The sequence below is a fragment of the Delphinus delphis genome, chromosome 17 (assembly GCF_949987515.2).
Source record: "Delphinus delphis chromosome 17, mDelDel1.2, whole genome shotgun sequence".
NCBI classification, from domain to species: Eukaryota; Metazoa; Chordata; class Mammalia; order Artiodactyla; family Delphinidae; genus Delphinus; species Delphinus delphis.
This window is the reverse complement of record NC_082699.1, coordinates 14,978,504-14,996,422: the sequence shown is the minus strand read 5'-3', so window position 1 is coordinate 14,996,422 and position 17,919 is coordinate 14,978,504. Positions and strand designations below refer to the sequence as shown.

Below are 17,919 nucleotides of genomic sequence, written 5' to 3'. Positions count from 1 at the left end.
TCTCCCCCGTGTCCCCCAGTCCCGGGTCACAGCTCCTCTCTCGCAGCTCTTTGCATGGCTCCCAGAGGAACCTGGCTAACCGGGGGGTGCTAGGAAACCTGGGAGGACCACTGGGGCCCGTCAGGAGTCCCCAGGTCCAGCATGGTACCTTCCAGTCTCTCAGCTCAGGTGCCACCTTTGCTCTGAGTGCAGGTCTTTCTTTAAGAATGACCGGAGTAGGTGTGCGTGCGTAGAGTGCCTCTGCCAATCATGCGTGTGAGTGCGTGTGAATGTCTGCACCTAAGTCGGTGTCTGTAAACACAGGTGCCTGTGCATATGCTTATACTTGAAAATCTCTGAGTCTAAAAACGATAGAAAGGAAATGTTGAAAGATAGAAAATGTTGAAAGACATATATCATTGTAAGTATTTTACAGACTTTCTACAGCTTTTTTTTTCTTTCTACAGCTTTTGAAAAATAAAGGCTCTCAATATTATACCAGATCTTTAACGAATTGATCATTCTTAAGGGGTGCTGCACAGAAACCACAGCAGACGACCTCTTAATTTTCTTCGTATTGATTTGTTGTTTAATGTCAGTCTTAAGAGACAAGCGTGCAATGTCATAAACATTAATATTTGTGTGCATGTCATATTCGATTAATAGTTGAATTATTGATAAAAGTAAGGGCTTACATCAAGGTTAATATTCAAAATGACTTTCCCCATCTTCCGCCAGAGTTCTCTAGAAACAGCTACCAAGTCTTTGTGGTGCTTAGCCTCATGTCTCCTATTTCTTTAAAGAAACAGAAAGATAATGTGCAGCTTTTTCCTGTGTGATCTTAAGCTTTTCTTCTATAGCTCATTAAAGCATTAATTAAATATGCATGTTTAACACATCTTCTAGGCAAAAATGGGCTTACCTCAATGTCATCCCTGAAATTTTCTAAGGAGCCGCTCCTTTGTTTCCCAACTCTTCCTCTCTTTCCTTTTTGATCATTTAGGAAAGACTGCTAAAAGTTCTTTCTCTCCTTTTAGTGTAAACACCATTTGCCTCTGCACTGAGCAAGAAGCTTACATGGAATTTGTTTTTCTTATTCTTGCTAATCTTGTATAGCGCAAGAATATACACGATTCTGAGCCCTTCATAAATACACAACAAGCTAATCATGAATGCAGTTACTTTCTAAAATTTTTTTATTTTTTGGCCATGTCGCACAGCTTGTGAGATCCCAGTTCCCCAACCAGGGATCGAACCCAGGCCCTCAGCAGTGAAAGTGCGGAGTCCCAACCACTGGACCACCATGGAATTCTCACAGTCACTTATTTTTAAAAACGCATCTATCTCATCATAGAATAACTTGGGTTAATTTAATAAAAAATTACTCAAGTGTGTTGGCTTTTTATATATAGCTAAACCTTAATCCAACTTAATCCAGTTGTAGTGATATATAAACATTGAAAGACTGTTTCCGGTCAAAGAGAAATATACACATTTGACTCATTCTTGATTTGCAAGGGATGTGGGGAAAGAATAGTATCTCTCTCTACCTCTAGTCGTGATGGTTAATATCGTTCCTAGGCACGCCTCTAATTACTATAAAGAACCAAGGTATGGAGAGATTTTCTTCATGCATTTTATTCCATCTTGGAATCTTTTTTAAATGTATATAATTTACCAGCACGTGATCAGGTATTTGATAGTAATTTTCTTTGTGTATTTGATTTGAATGTTCTCTTCTGTCCCCCGTCTCAACGATAAAACTAACAGTCTCCTTTGGATTTCTGTTCTGTTTTTTAAGGAATAAGTCAGCAGCCTGATCCAGGCTTTGCTGGGGCCACCGCACCCCAAAGCCCTCTGATGTCGCCCCGGCTGGCGCACACACAGAGCCCCATGCTGCAGCAGTCCCAGGCGAACCCAGCCTACCAGGCCTCCTCGGACATGAACGGGTGGGCGCAGGGGAGCATGGGCGCAAACAGGTATGCCACGTGCCTCTGTCTTTCTGATAGAAATGATCACCAGGGAATCTTTCCATAGCCCACCTGTCTCTCTTCTGGATTTTTCTTCTTTGCTCAAGCAAGCAATACCAAGTAAACTGCTAAGTAAGCCAGTCTACTTTTCCTAGGGCAGAAGTTACCAGAATTTAGCAAACCTTAGCTTAATGTTTTTTCCTTGGGAGTAAAAGGAGCTCCCCTGAGAAGGTAGCACCGCCACCAGTGGATGATAGAAACCGCTGTGGGAGGCAGTGGCCTAGAAGCCACCCTCTGTCAGTACAGGTAATAAAAGCAAACAGAAGCCTTGTCTGGTACAGACGTGACAGTGCGACGTGTCCTTCCAGACCTTCACGGGAATGTGGGGAAAACGACAGAGCGCGGTGGCCCCCGCAGCTTCGCCAAGGGCTTCCTCCCCCGCTGTTTCTGACCTCACCACCTCCTGGTGTCCCACCTGGATTCTCTCAGCCTAGATTTATTCATTCTGAAGGAAATGCCTGAGAAACTAGTGCTCAAAACTGCCTGCCTGTTTGCCCGAGGGCTCTGACATTTTCATCTTTCACTGTGTTTCTAGCATGTTTTCGCAGCAGTCCCCTCCACACTTTGGACAGCAAGCAAACACCAGCATGTACAATAACAATATGAACATCAATGTATCCATGGCGACCAACACAGGTGGGATGAGCAACATGAACCAGATGACTGGACAGATCAGCATGACCTCAGTGACCTCCGTGCCTACGTCAGGGCTGTCCTCCATGGGTCCCGAGCAGGTAAGCACCCCAAGGAGAAGCCCCCCGCGGGCTTCTGATTGTAACTTCTTGTCTATTTTTGCATTAAATGTGTCTTTCCATGTGCTTAACGTATGCCATCAACTCACACATTTATTTTGAAGAGTGTTTTTTTCACCTTACCACCACTTGTGTTGGTGTGATTAACAGAAATACTTGATAATGACGAAATAAACATGAAAGGATCCCTGACTGCTCAAAGATCTTTTAAAATATTTCTTCCTTGTCTTCTGAATTTTTCTCTTATTTGAGGGATTTGGCGATATATAAAATGAATCTCAAAAAATGGAGTGGTGAAAGGTATTTTTTTTAATAGTTTTATTTTTGGATTTTTAAGAACTGATTTTTTTCTAAACATAAAACCAGATGAAAAGCAAAGGCCAGACTACCTGCCATCCAGTTAGCTTTAAATGATAGTTCACGTGCGCAAGGAGACTGACACAGGGTATCCAAAAACTACTCTCTGTCATCTCTGGGATGTGGATACCATGACTTTTTTTTTTTTTTTTTTTTGGTCTGTATATTTTTTTTAATAATTCTGTTTTGTGTTGAATAATACTGAAATGATTCTGCCATCCCTAAGTACATGCCAGCTTCACTTGGTGGCAAAGAGACTCAAAGCACTTGATGCGTAGGTAGCCAGCCTGGGATTCAGAAATCTATGATGGGTAAAGATATTGGTTAATAATTTTTAAACTGTATTAAAGACCTTATTTTTAAAGGGCACAAAATGCTGGGCACTCTGCCACCTCACTAGTTCAGGCAAAGTGTTAATGGGGCAAGGACCCTGAATCTTATTTCAAATTTGGAGAAACTGAGGCATGGAAAGTCTAAACAAATCAACCAAGTGTCATTGACAGCAGCATAAAGTTCCATTAGCCCGTGACTGTGAGAATGGGGAAAGGTCTGCTGAGTCCTGCTGTTGGTAAAGGACAATCTGTGTGAAAACTTACTAAATTTTACCAGGCCTCAGTGTATTATTCTGTAAAAAGAAGATTAATAAGAAGGCTTTATGCGTGGGTGAAATAATAATTTGCACTTCTCTGGTTGAATTGATTGTACTTCTCTGGTGGCCAAATGCTTATTTGTATAAACTAAACATAAAGAAAAATAGACTTTCATCTTTTCAATGGAGAAAATGTAGTGTAGATGCTGAACTTTCTACCAGAGTGGACCGCCAGCAGCTCCTGCCTTGCTTTCAGGGGAAGTGTAATTTGTAAAAGAAATGTACAGATGCCAAGAATAGTTCACTTAGAAAAGATTCACAAGATCCTGCCTCCTTTGGGGTATTCACACCTGCTCTTGCTAATCAATAACTTGCCTAAAGTAACAGACATCAGGAATCATTGATCTCATTTGCACTCAAAAAAGTGAACACGTTAAGGCATAACAATGTTTCTGATATTACCATCTCTGTTGAATTTCTCTACAGTATACAAAAAAAAAAATTTAATTGTGAAGGCAGCGAGTGTATTATAAGGATTTATTTTCACATTCCTTCACACTCCCCCCAGAACGTATGCATGGAAGAATAGATAAGGGAAGTGGCCGTTTTTATGTAGTCCTTTCTCCCCATAATTCTACTCCTAGAACCAAAGAAGCAGGTTAATGGGTGGTTATTTCCCATACGCTTCTGGATGTCTCACTGAATAAAGCCCCTGTGCTGTCCTGCCGCCCTCAGGTTAACGATCCTGCTCTCAGAGGAGGCAGCCTTTTCCCAAGCCAGCTGCCTGGAATGGATATGATTAAGCAGGAGGGAGACGCACCACGGGTAAGAGACAGCAGAGAAGCAAGCCATGAATGCGGTAGTAAAGTGAATGTGACGTTCTGTAGACTAAAATGGGCATAGATGTGTCCGCCTGCAGATTGAAGAGAGTTGTGTAATACTTGTGATATTTTTTAAATGTCTTCTAATTTTATCGGACATACAGTGGTTTTTGTGTGAATAATTTTTTCTCTAAGCTCATTTCAGCTGAGCTGATAGTGGTGTGTGAATTAAAAACACTAATTCTGCCCTGGAGTGAAACTATTATAGCCAAGCAGAAAATCAAGTAGCAAGGAATTAGTCGTGTGAGGGCAAGCTGATCAGTTTTGCTTTTTCTGAATCATGCTGCCTGCCTTTTCAGAAGGATGGAGAGGAACTAACTTATAGTTGCTCTCTCTCCCGTAATTAAGTCTAAGTTTACTCTAAGTGTTTTTCTATATTTCATTTTAGTTAGGCCACCATTTGCTTATTACCTTAAACACTTGTTCGAAGAAGAGTGATATTACCGTGTTCAGCCAGATCTTGAAACAGTAGAACAATCAGTGCTTAGAAGCCACCTGAGTTGGGAGCCTGGCGGCAGGTGTGCCAGAGGGACCAGGAGGGCCCTGAGCGACCTGGCACAGGTGAACCGGGCCCTCTGAAGGTGGGGCAGTTACAGTCCTGAGCAGCAGGTAATTCTCTTCTAAAGCGGAAGTCCTCTCTCAGTGGAGAAAAAGGTAGGGATGATGTGGAATTTCCTACACAACAGTGGATCGTGGATCATTTTGTTAGTAGTATTAGCGTTCAAGTTCAAAAACCAATAGCATAAATTTGATCCAGATTTTAACGACGCAGTGTGTGGCTTGTCTCGTTTGAAGAACCACGGTCACGGTCATGGTGTGGCGCCGAGGCTTTGGGGGGCAGGGTGGGGGGAGTCCCTTGGATGTTTTGCGTACGAACCCAGATGTGCACGTCATCTGAACGGTTAACGTACGGATGTAGTCGGTCTAACAGAAGATGGAGTATATTGCATTACTGACCAAGGGTCTAGACTCTAAATGCACCATCGATGGAGGCTGGAAGGCCGCGGGGCCTGCCCTCCGCTGCGGCCCTGCACACAGGGGCGGCCTGTGCGCAGAAGCAGGGCCTTCAAACCCGGACGGCACCTCCCAGAGGAACGATGGCATCGGCGCCCACTAGGCTCCCACAGGGGACAGCCCGTTCTAACCCAGAAGTGCCGGGAGCTTAGCCTCTGAGCGTGTGGTGTCTCTCTAGGGGGAAGAAGTGCGTGTAGGCGGCCAGGCTCGCATTTCGCTCCACGGATCCCGCGCGCGAGGAGACCGGGCCTCCCTCCCCCCACTGCCGGGTAACCTAGCGCAGCCGGGGGCGGGATGAGGCCCTGGGAAGCACTTCCCCGGGCAGAGCCGGCAGCCCAGCCTTGCGCTGCTGTCTTCCGAGAGCCCCAGAAAGTGAGCGGCCTTAGTATTAGGTCCTTTCTTCTGCCACCAAGTTACCTCCAGGAAGGAAAGACTGCCTTCTGTAAAGCGGAGCACGTGGGTGGCCCACGGTCTGGTGCAGAAACCACCCACCTGTATTGAGCGTTTAGCGCAGGCCTGATTCTCTGCTTAGAGCTTTATCTGGAGCAGCTCACTGAAACCACAGCCCAGCGCATGGCAGATCCACTGTTCGGAGAGTTTACTGACTCGCCCGAGGTCCTGCAGCACAGAAGGTGAACCCCGGCGGGCCGATCCCTGGCTGCTGTCGGCCCTGCACCATACCACCCACCTCTCCCAAGGCAGCCCAGGGCTCTTGTGAGACTTCTTCAAGGGTTCATGCAGGTAGCGCTGGAAATGCAGGCCAAAAAGGAACATACTACTTCATTCTTTGGGGCCATTCCTTTCTCTCTCTATAGGTCCTAAAGGGAAGGAAAAGATACTTAAACATACTCTGGGACAGGCAGTAAAGACTCAGCTGCATACTTAGTAGAGTCCCCCCTCGGGCAGGGGGATGGGCCTCATCTCAGCATGGAGGAAGCCCCCTGAGTGAGGGGAGGGAACGCACCTTTTGGCCTCTGATGCACCACGGACCGTGCGGGCCCGTGGTAGATATTTAGGCCTCCCCCGCATGTTTAGACAGACAAGGAGACTGAATCTCTGAAGACTGGGCACTTTACCCCAGGTCACACAGCTAGCAGTGGTGGAATATATGGGAGACCAAGAGGGGGACCACCCCGAGCAGCAGCACAGAAGGGGCCCAGCCCTGCCAGGTGGGCTCGACTGGCGCAGCACAGGGTGGAGAGATGCAGGCAGGCGGCCAGCGGAACCAGATGTTCACACACGTCGGGGTGCCGGTGGGGGGGCTGAAGAAACCTGAATTGGAAAGATGAGCACTAAGGTCACAAAAGGCAACTTTAGGTAAACATAGGGTCTTCTCTCCATCCAAGTGCCTTTCGGATCCGTGGTGAGGAGTCTCTCTGTCACCGTCTAGCCCGGGCCATTTACACGCCTCTCACTTCCTGCTTTTTTCCAGTCCCCCTCTTGAATCTGGCTTCTCCATCTATTGGTTATGCTGAATGTTAAAGCCAGAGAACAGTCTGTCACAGACACGCTGGTGGTTTCCTTTAGACTCTAAAGTTTAGAGAATAATACGTGCAGTGCATCCCTCCTAATTCACGAACAATACCTGGAAATCACTCTGCATTTGTCACCGTGCTCCCGGTGTGCGCACAGGGAGGCTTCCGTCGTGTTCGTCCTGCCTCTGTAACATACCCTGCTGCTGCTGTGAAGCGAAGAGCTGTTCTCAGAACTTTTATTGGTGATCAGGTTCTATTTGAACTAGAAACCACTGTGATCCATTATACATTGAATCGTGTTCCATTTATCCTGGAATGGAGATGAAAATTGGATCTTGCTTTAAGCAGAGCTAGAATATACAACCACGGATTTACCGAAACCTAGAGAAGGGCAGTTATTTTATCTAACCAAAAGATTCTTCCTTTTATAAGGACTTAATCGTACTGTTACTACACATGTATTTCAGTATATTAAAGTTTACTGCTCAGCCACGTGACACGTATAAAGAAAGTACAGTTGTAATTCTATTATCTAGTGTTTTGGAAATTGAACACTAACTCAAATCAGCTTTGAGTTGATGATAATGACGATGACGGTGATGATGACAAAAACCCCAGTTGATTTAGCCTGCAGAAGCTGGGGAGAAGCCTGTGGTTCTCCGTGGGAGTGTGGCAGTAAGGGAGAGTCAAGAGGGGACGTTTTTAGGAAGTGGGTTTGTACTGGATGGTGTGAGGAGAGATGAAGAAAACAGTGACCCCTTCTGGATTGGACGCTGTCAAAGAGCAGGCAGTCCAGCAGCTGGGTATCTCACAGGTACCTCAGTGATCTCTGTTGTGGAGGCAGGTGTCACTGGTAAGAGAGCAGCAGTCACTGAGAAGGAGGGATGGGAAATCCGTTGCAGCCTGTGCCTTCGGAGTCGCGTGCAGGATCTGCCGGCTGTGGGAACCACTCTGTGTTCAGTTAGGATCAATGCCATCTGCTCATCTGCATCAAAATCAAGTGTAAAAAATAAAATTAATTAATTAATTTTTAAAAAAATCAAGCGTAACTCATCCGGATGCAGCCCTTGTGATTGGTATTATTTAAACCGGCCACGTGGTCTGATGTCTTTGTGATGGGCCTCATGATGATCTTACAGAAATTCCACGCCATGACACCACCCCCTCTCTGTTTTCCTACAGAAATACTGCTGACGCTGAAGGTAGCTGGTTGCTTCTTTCTTCAGCTGACTGGGCTCACTTGCTCAAGATGCTTACCAGTCTGGAGAGCTGCGTCTATTTGTTTTGACCCAACCGACCTGCCATCCAGTCCCGCCAGAGCAAGATGGGCAGACGGGCCTGGGCCCCGCTCCCCCGGTGGAGTCCCCTCGGCTGCTGCAGGAGGAGCTGCCTCTTGTGTTGATAGACGGTCTGCAGCTCGCGTCCGGACAACTGTCAGTCTGTTCACTGCATTCACCTTAGTGCAACTTAGATCTCTCCTGCAAAGTAAATGTTGACAGGCAGACTTCATACCCGTGTCAGATTGAATGTATCTAAATGTATGTATTTAAGGAAAACACCCATGCTCTTGTTCTGTTCCTGTCTGGTTCCAGACACTGGTTTCTTGCTTTGTTTTCCCTGGCTAACCAGTCCAGCCCAAAAGAGTAAGATTTCTTCTGGGGGGAAGAAAAGAATTTAAAAATATATATATATCAAACAACAGATGTTTTAAGCTAAGCCTTCATTTGGGATAAAAGCAGGGGAGACACCATGGACCGCGCCCTATGTACAGAGAGACACCCAAGAAGTGAAGACCAAGAAATCGTAGTTGTATCTTTGTAGAAAGCTCTCAAGACCATGTTGGAAAGCGTTTCCAGTTACTGAACAGATGAAAAGGAGCCTGTGGGAGGGCTGTTAACAGTAACAAGTACTTTTTCCTCTTTTTTTTTTTTTTCTGATTCAAACCAAACTAGTTCACCCAAATCATGACTCAAGAAGAAATAGTTTTCATTTCCAGATTCGCTTAGATCAATCAGACAGCCTGAATCAGCACCTCCTCTTGAATCTGGCCCCGCCTCTTCCCTTCCCCTCTGCCTTCCCCTGTTCTCCCCACTCTCATGTCTTTTTTTTTTTTTTTTTTTAAATAAAAGCAACAGAAACCAGGTAAGCCCTATATTGTTTCCTTATGTGTTTTGCCAGCCACTTACCAATTGCTAACTCTTAAATTTCAGAAAAAGGCATTTACTGGCAAGGAGAGGAGCAAAGTTAGGACTTGATGCCCATCAGACTTTGGACACCTGCTTTGAAAGCATATTCATTCTCTTCCCCAGCAACACTGGTCCACCAAACAGGAGAAAATAATAGTGTGCTTAAAATTGACAGCAGACATCACGACAGATTTCACCTCCACCATGTGTTTTTTATTTTGTTTTTTAGCAGTGCTGACTAAGCCGAAGTTTTGTAAGGTACATAAAATCCAATTTATATGTAAACAAGCAATAATTTAAGTTGAGAACTTAAGTGTTTTAATTGTATAATTTTTGTGAGGTATACATATTGTGGAATTGACTCCAAAATGAGGTACTTCAGTATTAAAATTAGGTATCTTCATAGCAATGTCTCCTAAAGGTGTTTTGTAAAGGCTGTCACGGCCTCGATTAGACCTAATTTGTAGACTTAAGACTTCTTATTTTCTAAACCTTGTGATTCTGCTCACAAGTCACTTATCTAATCTATGTGATATGCAGCCGCTATAGAAACCGATTCTTGATTTTTGTATGTTTATATTCTTTCGTAATGAACCTTAGGAAGACTGCGCGTTACTAAGCAGGCCACTTTTCTGGCTGTTTCTCTTGCCCACTCTGGTGGGGGACAATCTTCTCTTAATTGGCATCAGTTCCAGACAACTGTAATACCAAGAAACTGGTGACCTTTTTTGAGCAATTTCTCCCCAACCCCTAACACACATACTTTCTTACCTAAATTTCAGAATGATGTCTTTTTGATGTCTAAAAAGCAAAGCATTTTATATCTCATTAGCCAGGCTTTTTAGGAACAGAGAGGTTTTTCCTTGAAATTTGAGTCCTTATTTGTGGCAGGGTGAAAAATATACAGACTACCCCTATTTATACGGATGTCTCTCTCTATATGTACAGATTGTGGGAGTATAGAAAGAGATATAGCCCAAGGATGAATGGTAAGCAGTCTGAAAGTGTGGCCCCATACTAAAGAACCTTTCGGAAAATTTGCATTTCGCTACTTTTTTCCACTTGAGGGGGTCTCACTACAGGGAGGTGGCCGAGGGACAGCACTTCTTGGGGCCACCAGTTCACACGTCCCTCTTGAAAGGCTCTGCTTTTCTCAACCGAACCATTGGGTCGCCCAACTGTGACAGAAAAACACGGGCAGATGTTGGCCCTGAACTCCGTGTCCTCACCGGCACCACAAGGCTTATGTCATACACGGTGTAACGTGACCAGTTCCAAGTCGATCTTTAGAAACGCGTGAATTAGAATGACTTTAACTTCACACAGCACAGAAGAGAAATGGAGTTTAAGCTGGATTTGTTTGTTTTGAGTTTTAAGTCCCTTTTCACTAGAACACTGTCCAAAAATACCGGTGTACCTTTTCTTGTTTATTCCTCCGCCCACTGTGTTCTACTGTCGGTCCCCATTCAGACAAATCTGCAAACCTGTGATACTGGTAATTTGGAATAATTCATGCTCGTTACCGTTTTGAAGGAAAAGAGATGATCAGTTCTCCTACGGCTCAGATCAGGTCGTGGATTTACACCTAATTAAGAGAAGAAAAGTCAGTGAAGGAATCCTCTGATCACATTGATCATGATAGAAGCAAAAGCCAAATCAATCCCTCCATGATCAGTATTTCTCATGCTGTATACAATAAACTTGTTAGACTGAGTACTTGGTTTTCGTTTAATAGAACAAATAATCAGTGTTTTACTTATATTACTAAATGTGAAAAACACATAATGTGAAAAGTATACATACATACATAAACTTGGTTGTGAAACTCATCTACGTGTTCATGTGATGTGGTAAGTTGAAAAAGTGAAGTGAGCTGTTTTCCTGCAATGAATTCGTTGAACTCGAAGATGAAAATGCCCCCTCCCACGTGTATCTCTTACGGCCTGTAACAATTGAAAGCAATGTTTTTGCAGTTTATATAATGCAGTTTTTAATGTGTTTAAAAACGGAGTTCCTATGGGCTTAACACCTGAAATGGGTGGCACAGATCCCCTTGCAGAACCCAAAGATACACAATCAATTTTGAAATGCAACTTAAGCCATTAATTGTTGGTGTGAATTTAAAATTTTCTAGTATTTGTATGGTAGTATGCTGCCTAAGAGCAAAGCATTCTCTGCACAAAAGAAAATTACTGTAGTGGCTTCGATTTTAATTAGAATTTTCTCCCTGGTGTTTCTTTATAGACTAAAACGAAATCTTTTAAGTTTCTTACTACAGGTAAAAGCTATGTGCAAGAACCTCAAAATGCTAAAATCTAGCATAATGCCTTAGATCTGTTTTTAAGTCTTGTATATTCCTACATAGCTGTCCGATGTATTATATTTGTATAGTGAACTGTGTACAATTTTTTGAATAAGTGCATCATCACTTAACCTTTATGTTGTCGAATGGTGATGATGATACATTTCTTCAAACATTTAACTGTCTTTTTTTTTTCTTATGCCATTTGTGGGTTTTATTTGTACAGTTCCTCATGAAGTTGCATCTGAGATGTGTGTATATGAAAAGATTATACAAGGGTAAAATTAAGCAATATATTAACTATGGTTCTTCAGGAGAAAGCTTACAGTGTTTCAGGTTGTGATTTATTTTCAAAATGGAGTTGACTCCAAACATCACTTTGTTCACCTGCATTGATGTTTGTATTTCTAGTGTGAGCAGTTTATGCAAAAGGTAGATATATTCAGAGAAATTTTAAATACATTTATGCAAGTTAATATTGCTTTGCTGATGCTATTTGCTTATTTGATGTTAAATAATGCTATTGTAAATAAAGAATTCTGTTGTTATTGCATCATTTAATAAATTTTAATGCCTTCGGGTTTTACATGGCTTTGGAGATTTTCATGTGTTTATATTGTACCTTCATTCATAATTGCAGTTAAATATAAAATTACCTGACGTGCAATTTAATAATTTCCAACGTTTATACAGTAGTTGACACTGTTCCCAGCCTGTTAACATTTATCCTCTCAATGACCCATTTTCTAGATTTTCAGTTTGAAGCCAAGAGGGGTTTGTCCTGCTTAAGGTTATCTGACAGCTCCATGGCAAATACAGGCCAAATCTAAGTGAGTCCTAAACTATGCTACCACTGCTCATCCCCACTTCTCCAAAAACATGCATGAGAATAATGTGGACTTCTGACTGGCTTAACAAGGTTATACTTTTTGCATTAGAATAATCATGATGGTTCTAATAGATTCTTAATAGTTGATAAGCAATGCAAGTATAATACTTAAAACCCAGGTAATAAACTACATGAAATATTATAGTAAATACAATACTATACAATTTTTAAAGTATACCAGGAACAAAATGAGTGATTAGGAAAACCTATGCTACTAACTATATTAGCAAAGTTAAAAAAACATTAACTTAATAGATGCTGTTTGATAAATTTGCATAGGATAAGTTTCAGCCCACATTCATGAGAAAACCTGAAGGAAAAGTAAAACCTCTAGGCAAAGTAAGTGTCCCAAAGTTATTTGAAGTTATTGGATACAATCCCGCTGTGATACATCTTACTTCATGGTGAGATATTAAAAGAATTAAAATCAGAACAAACTAAGGAGGCCCACTACCCATTCTAAGAATTTAGGCATCACTAGTGGAATAGAAGGGGTAAAACATTTTCAGCCAATTTGACCATCTATAGGGAAAGCCCAGATGAATCTACCAACCAGCTCTTGTAATGAGTAAAAAAGCTCAGTCAGATGGCTGGAACATACAAAAATCAGTAACTTCCATTCACACTAATAACCAATTTTTTTCAATCCCCATTTACAATAACCAATAATGATTATAAAATAGGATTACACCTAACATGAAGTGTGAAAGACGTTTGTGAAGAAACTGCAAAGTTTTACGAAAAGATACAAAAGACCTGGAAAAGGGGAGGCATGCCATGAACCTAGAAAAGGAAAGCCCAGTATTATACATCAATTCCTGCCCCAGCATTATTACAATTCCAGTGCAAATCCAAAAAGTAGGATGCATTTGGAAGATAAGATGTACAATAATGGAAATGTTATAGAAAAAAAAGACTTCTAAAAACATTTTATAACATACTGGTGAGTACTATAGAGTACTTACATAGCAATGGCTAAATACATCAGAAGAACAGTATAGAGCCCAGAGACTGGTCGCTGTATGTAGGTAAATATATGATAGAGATGCCGTTTCTTATCAGTAGGAGTCTCTGTTCAAAAAAAAAATGGTGTTGAGACAGTTGGCCACATTTGGAGAAAACAAGTTAACTCCCTCACAATATTAACAAATTCACATGGATCAAGGGTATAAACATAATGAAATATAAAATTAGAAGAATACATGTTACATTGTTGGAAAAGTGAAGTCATTCTTTAAAAGACAAAACAAAAAAATTATTAATAATAAATTTAGAGGACATGGGGAAGATGGCGGAAGAGTAAGACGCAGAGATCAACTTCCTCCCCACAGATACACCAGAAATACAGCTAAACGTAGGACAACTCCTACAGAACACCTACTGAACGCTGGCAGAAGACCTCAGACCTCCCAAAAGGCAAGAAACCCCCCACGTACCTGGGTAGGGAAAAAGAAAAAAGAAAAAACAGAGACAAAAGAATGGGGACAGGACCTGCACCAGTGGGAGGGAGCTGTGAAAGAGGAAAGGTTTCCACACACTAGGAAGCCCCTTCGCGGGCGGAGACTGCGGGTGGCGGAGGGGGGAGCTTCGGAGCTGTGAAGGAGAGCACAGCAACAGGGGTGCGGAGGGCAAAGCGGAGAGATTCCCGCACAGAGGATCGGTGCCGACCGGTACTCACCAGCCCGAGAGGCTTGTCTGCTCACCCGCCGGGGCGGGCGGGGCTGGGAGCTGAGGCTCGGGCTTCGGTCAGAGCGCAGGGAGAGGACTGGGGTTGGCGGCGTGAACACAGCCTGCAGAGGGTTAGTGCGCCACGGCTAGCCGGGAGGGAGTCCGGTCTGGAACTGCCGAAGAGGCAAGAGATTAACAGCCCTGCTTAAAGGAGCTCCAGAGACAGGCGCGAGCCGCGGCTAAAAGCGTGGACCCCAGAGACAGGCGGGAAACGCTAAGGCTGCTGCTGCGCCACCAAGAAGCCTGTGTGCGAGCACAGGTCACTATCCACACCCCCTTACGGGGTGCCTGTGCAGCCCGCCACTGCCAGGGTCCCGGGATCCAGGGACAACTCCCCCGGGAGAACACACGGCGCGCCTCAGGCTGGTGCAACGTCCAGCCGGCCTCTGCCGCTGCAGGCCCGCCTCGCACACCATACCCCTCCCTCCCCCCCGGCCTGAGTGAGCCGGAGCCCCCGAATCAGCGGCTCCTTTTACCCCGTCCTGTCTGAGCAAAGAACAGACGCCTACCGGCGACCTACACGCAGAGGCGGGGCCAAATCCAAAGCTGAGCCCCTGGGAGCTGTGCGAACAAAGAAGAGAAAGGGAAATCTCTCCCAGCAGCCTCAGAAGCAGCGGATTAAAGCTCCACAATCAACTTGATGTACCTGCATCTGTGGAATACCTGAATAGACAACGAATCATAACAAATTAAGGAGGTGGACTCTGAGAGGAAGATTTATGATTTTTTCCCCCTTTTCCTCTTTTTGTGTGTATGTGTATGCTTCTGTGTGAGATTTTGCCTGTACAGCTTTCCTTCCACCATTTGTGGAAGCAAATGGTTCTATCCGTCCATTTTATATTTTCTTAATAATTATTTTTCATTTTAATAACTTCATTATATTTTATTTTATTTTCCTTTATCTTCTTTCTTTTTTTCCTTCCTTCCCTCCTTCCTCCCTCTCTCCCTCTCTCCATCCCTCCCTCCTTTCTTTCTTTTCTTTCCTTCTTTCTTTCCTTCCGTCCTTCTTTCTTTCTATTTCTACTAATTCTTTCTACTTTTTCTGCCTTTTATTCTGAGCCGTGTGGATAAAAGGCTCTTGGTGCTGCAGCCAGGAGTCACTGCTGTGTCTCTGAGGTGGGAGAGCCAACTTCAGGACACTGGTCCACAAGAGACCTCCCAGCTCCACATAATATCAAACAGCGAAAATCTCCCAGAGATCTCCATCTCAACACCAGCACCCAGCTTCACTCAATGACCAACAAGCTACAGTGCTGGACATCCTATGCCAAACAACTAGCAAGACAGGAACACAACCCCACCCATTAGCAGAGAGGCTGCCTAAAATCATAATAAGGCCAAAGACACCCCAAAACACACCACCAGACATGGACCTGCCCACCAGAAAGACAAGGTCCAGCCTCATCCACCAGAACACAGGCACTAGTCCCCTCCACCAGGAAGCCTACACAACCCACTAAACCATCCTTAGCCACTGGGGAGAGACACGAAAAACAACGGGAACTACGAACCTTGTGGCCTGCAAAAAGGAGACCACATACACAGTAAGATAAGCAAAATTAGAAGACAGAGAAACACACAGCAGATGAAGGAGCAAGATAAAAACACAACAGACCTAACAAATGAAGAGGAAATAGGCAGTGTACCTGAAAAACAATTCAGAATAATGATAGTAAAGATGATCCAAAATCTTGGAAATAGAATAGACAAAATGCAAGAAACATTTAACAAGGACCTAGAAGAACTAAAGATGAAACAAACAACGATGAACAACACAATAAATGAAATTAAAAATACCCTAGATGGGATCAATAGCAGAAAAACTGAGGCAGAAGAACGGATAAGTGACCTGGAAGATAAAATAGTGGAAATAACTACTGCAGAGCAGAATAAACAAAAAAGAATGAAAAGAACGGAGGACAGTCTCAGAGACCTCTGGGACAACATTAAACGCACCAACATTCGAATTATAGGGGTTCCAGAAGAAGAGAAAAAGAAAGGGACTGAGAAAATATTTGAAGAGATTATAGTTGAAAACTTCCCTAATATGGGAAAGGAAATAGTTAATGAAGTCCAGGAAGCACAGAGAGTCCCATACAGGTTAAATCCAAGGAGAAATACGGCAAGACACATATTAATCAAACTGTCAAAAATTAAATACAAAGAAAGCATATTAAAAGCAGCAAGGAAAAAACAACAAATAACACACAAGGGAATCCCCATAAGGTTAACAGCTGATCTTTCAGAAGAAACTCTGCAAGCCAGAAGGGACTGGAAGGACATACTGAAAGTGATGAAGGAGAAAAACCTGCAACCAAGACTACTCTAACCAGCAAGGATCTCATTCAGATTTGATGGAGAAATTAAAACCTTTACAGACAAGCAAAAGCTGAGAGAGTTCAGCACCACCAAACCAGCTTTACAACAAATGCTAAAGGATCTTCTCTAGGCAAGAAACACAAGAGAAGGAAAAGACCTACAATAACGAATCCAAAACCATTAAGAAAATGGGAATAGGAACATACATATCGATAATTACCTTAAATGTAAATGGACTAAATGCTCCCACCAAAAGACACAGATTGGCTGAATGGATACCAAAAAAAGACCCATATATATGCTGTCTACAAGAGACCCACTTCAGACCTAGAGACACATACAGACTGAAAGTGAGGGGATGGAAAAAGATATTCCATGCAAGTGCAAACCAAAGGAAAGGTGGAGTAGCAACTCTCATATCAGACAAAATAGACTTTAAAATAAAGACTATTACCAGAGACAAAGAAGGACACTACATAATGATCAAGGGATCGATCCAAGAAGAAGATATAACAATTGTAAATATTTATGCACCCAACATAGGAGCACCTCAATACATAAGGCAAATACTAACAGCCAGAAAAGGGGAAATCGACAGTAACACATTCATAGTAGGGGACTTTAACACCCCACTTTCACCAATGGACAGATCGTCCCAAATAAAAATAAATAAGGAAACACAAGCTTTAAATGATACATTAAACAAGATGGACTTAATTGATATTTATAGGACATTCCACCCAAAAACAACAGAATACACATTTTTCTCAAGTGCTCATGGAACATTCTCCAGGATAGATCACATCTTGGGTCACAAATCAAGCCTTGGTAAATTTAAGAAAACTGAAATTGTATCAAGTATCTTTTCCGACCACAACGCTATGAGACTAGATATCAATTACAGGAAAAGATCTGTAAAAAGTACAAACACGTGGAGGCCACACAATACACTACTTAATAACGAAGTGATCACTGAAGAAATCAAAGAGGAAATAAAAAAATACCTAGAAACAAATGACAATGGAGACACAACGACCCAAAACCTATGGGATGCAACAAAAGCGGTTCTAAGAGGGAAGTTTATAGCAATACAATCCTGCCTTAAGAAACAGAAAACATCTCGAATAAACAACCTAACCTTGCACCTAAAGCGATTAGAGAAAGAAGAACAAAAAAACCCCAAGTTAGCAGAAGGAAAGAAATCATAAACATCAGATCAGAAATAAATGAAAAAGAAATGAAGGAAACGATAGCAAAGATCAATAAAACTAAAAGCTGCTTCTTTGAGAAGATAAACACAATTGATAAACCATTCGACAGACTCATCAAGAAAAAAGGGGAGAAGATGCACATCAATAGATGCAGAGAAAGCTTTTGACAAAATTCAACACCCATTTATGATAAAAACCCTGCAGAAA

General features: G+C 42.8%; 1 protein-coding gene across 5 annotated transcripts in view; it reads left to right on the top strand.

Annotated features, from left to right (window-relative positions):
- Window positions 1-12,151, top strand: part of NCOA2 (nuclear receptor coactivator 2) — a 271,269-nt gene extending 259,118 nt beyond the window's left edge. For 4 of the 5 annotated variants that reach the window (XM_059994742.1, XM_059994747.1, XM_059994744.1 and 1 more), the window contains 3 exons: window positions 1,781-1,958; window positions 2,545-2,743; window positions 4,443-7,102. In XM_059994742.1, coding sequence (XP_059850725.1) covers window positions 1,781-1,958; window positions 2,545-2,743; window positions 4,443-4,610 — 545 coding nt within the window. In that variant the 3' untranslated portion in view covers window positions 4,611-7,102. Of the gene's footprint in view, window positions 1-1,780; window positions 1,959-2,544; window positions 2,744-4,442; window positions 7,103-8,259 lie in introns of those variants that run through there. The other variant, XM_059994746.1, reaches the window with a different exon arrangement.
- The last annotated feature ends 5,768 nt before the right edge of the window (window positions 12,152-17,919 follow it).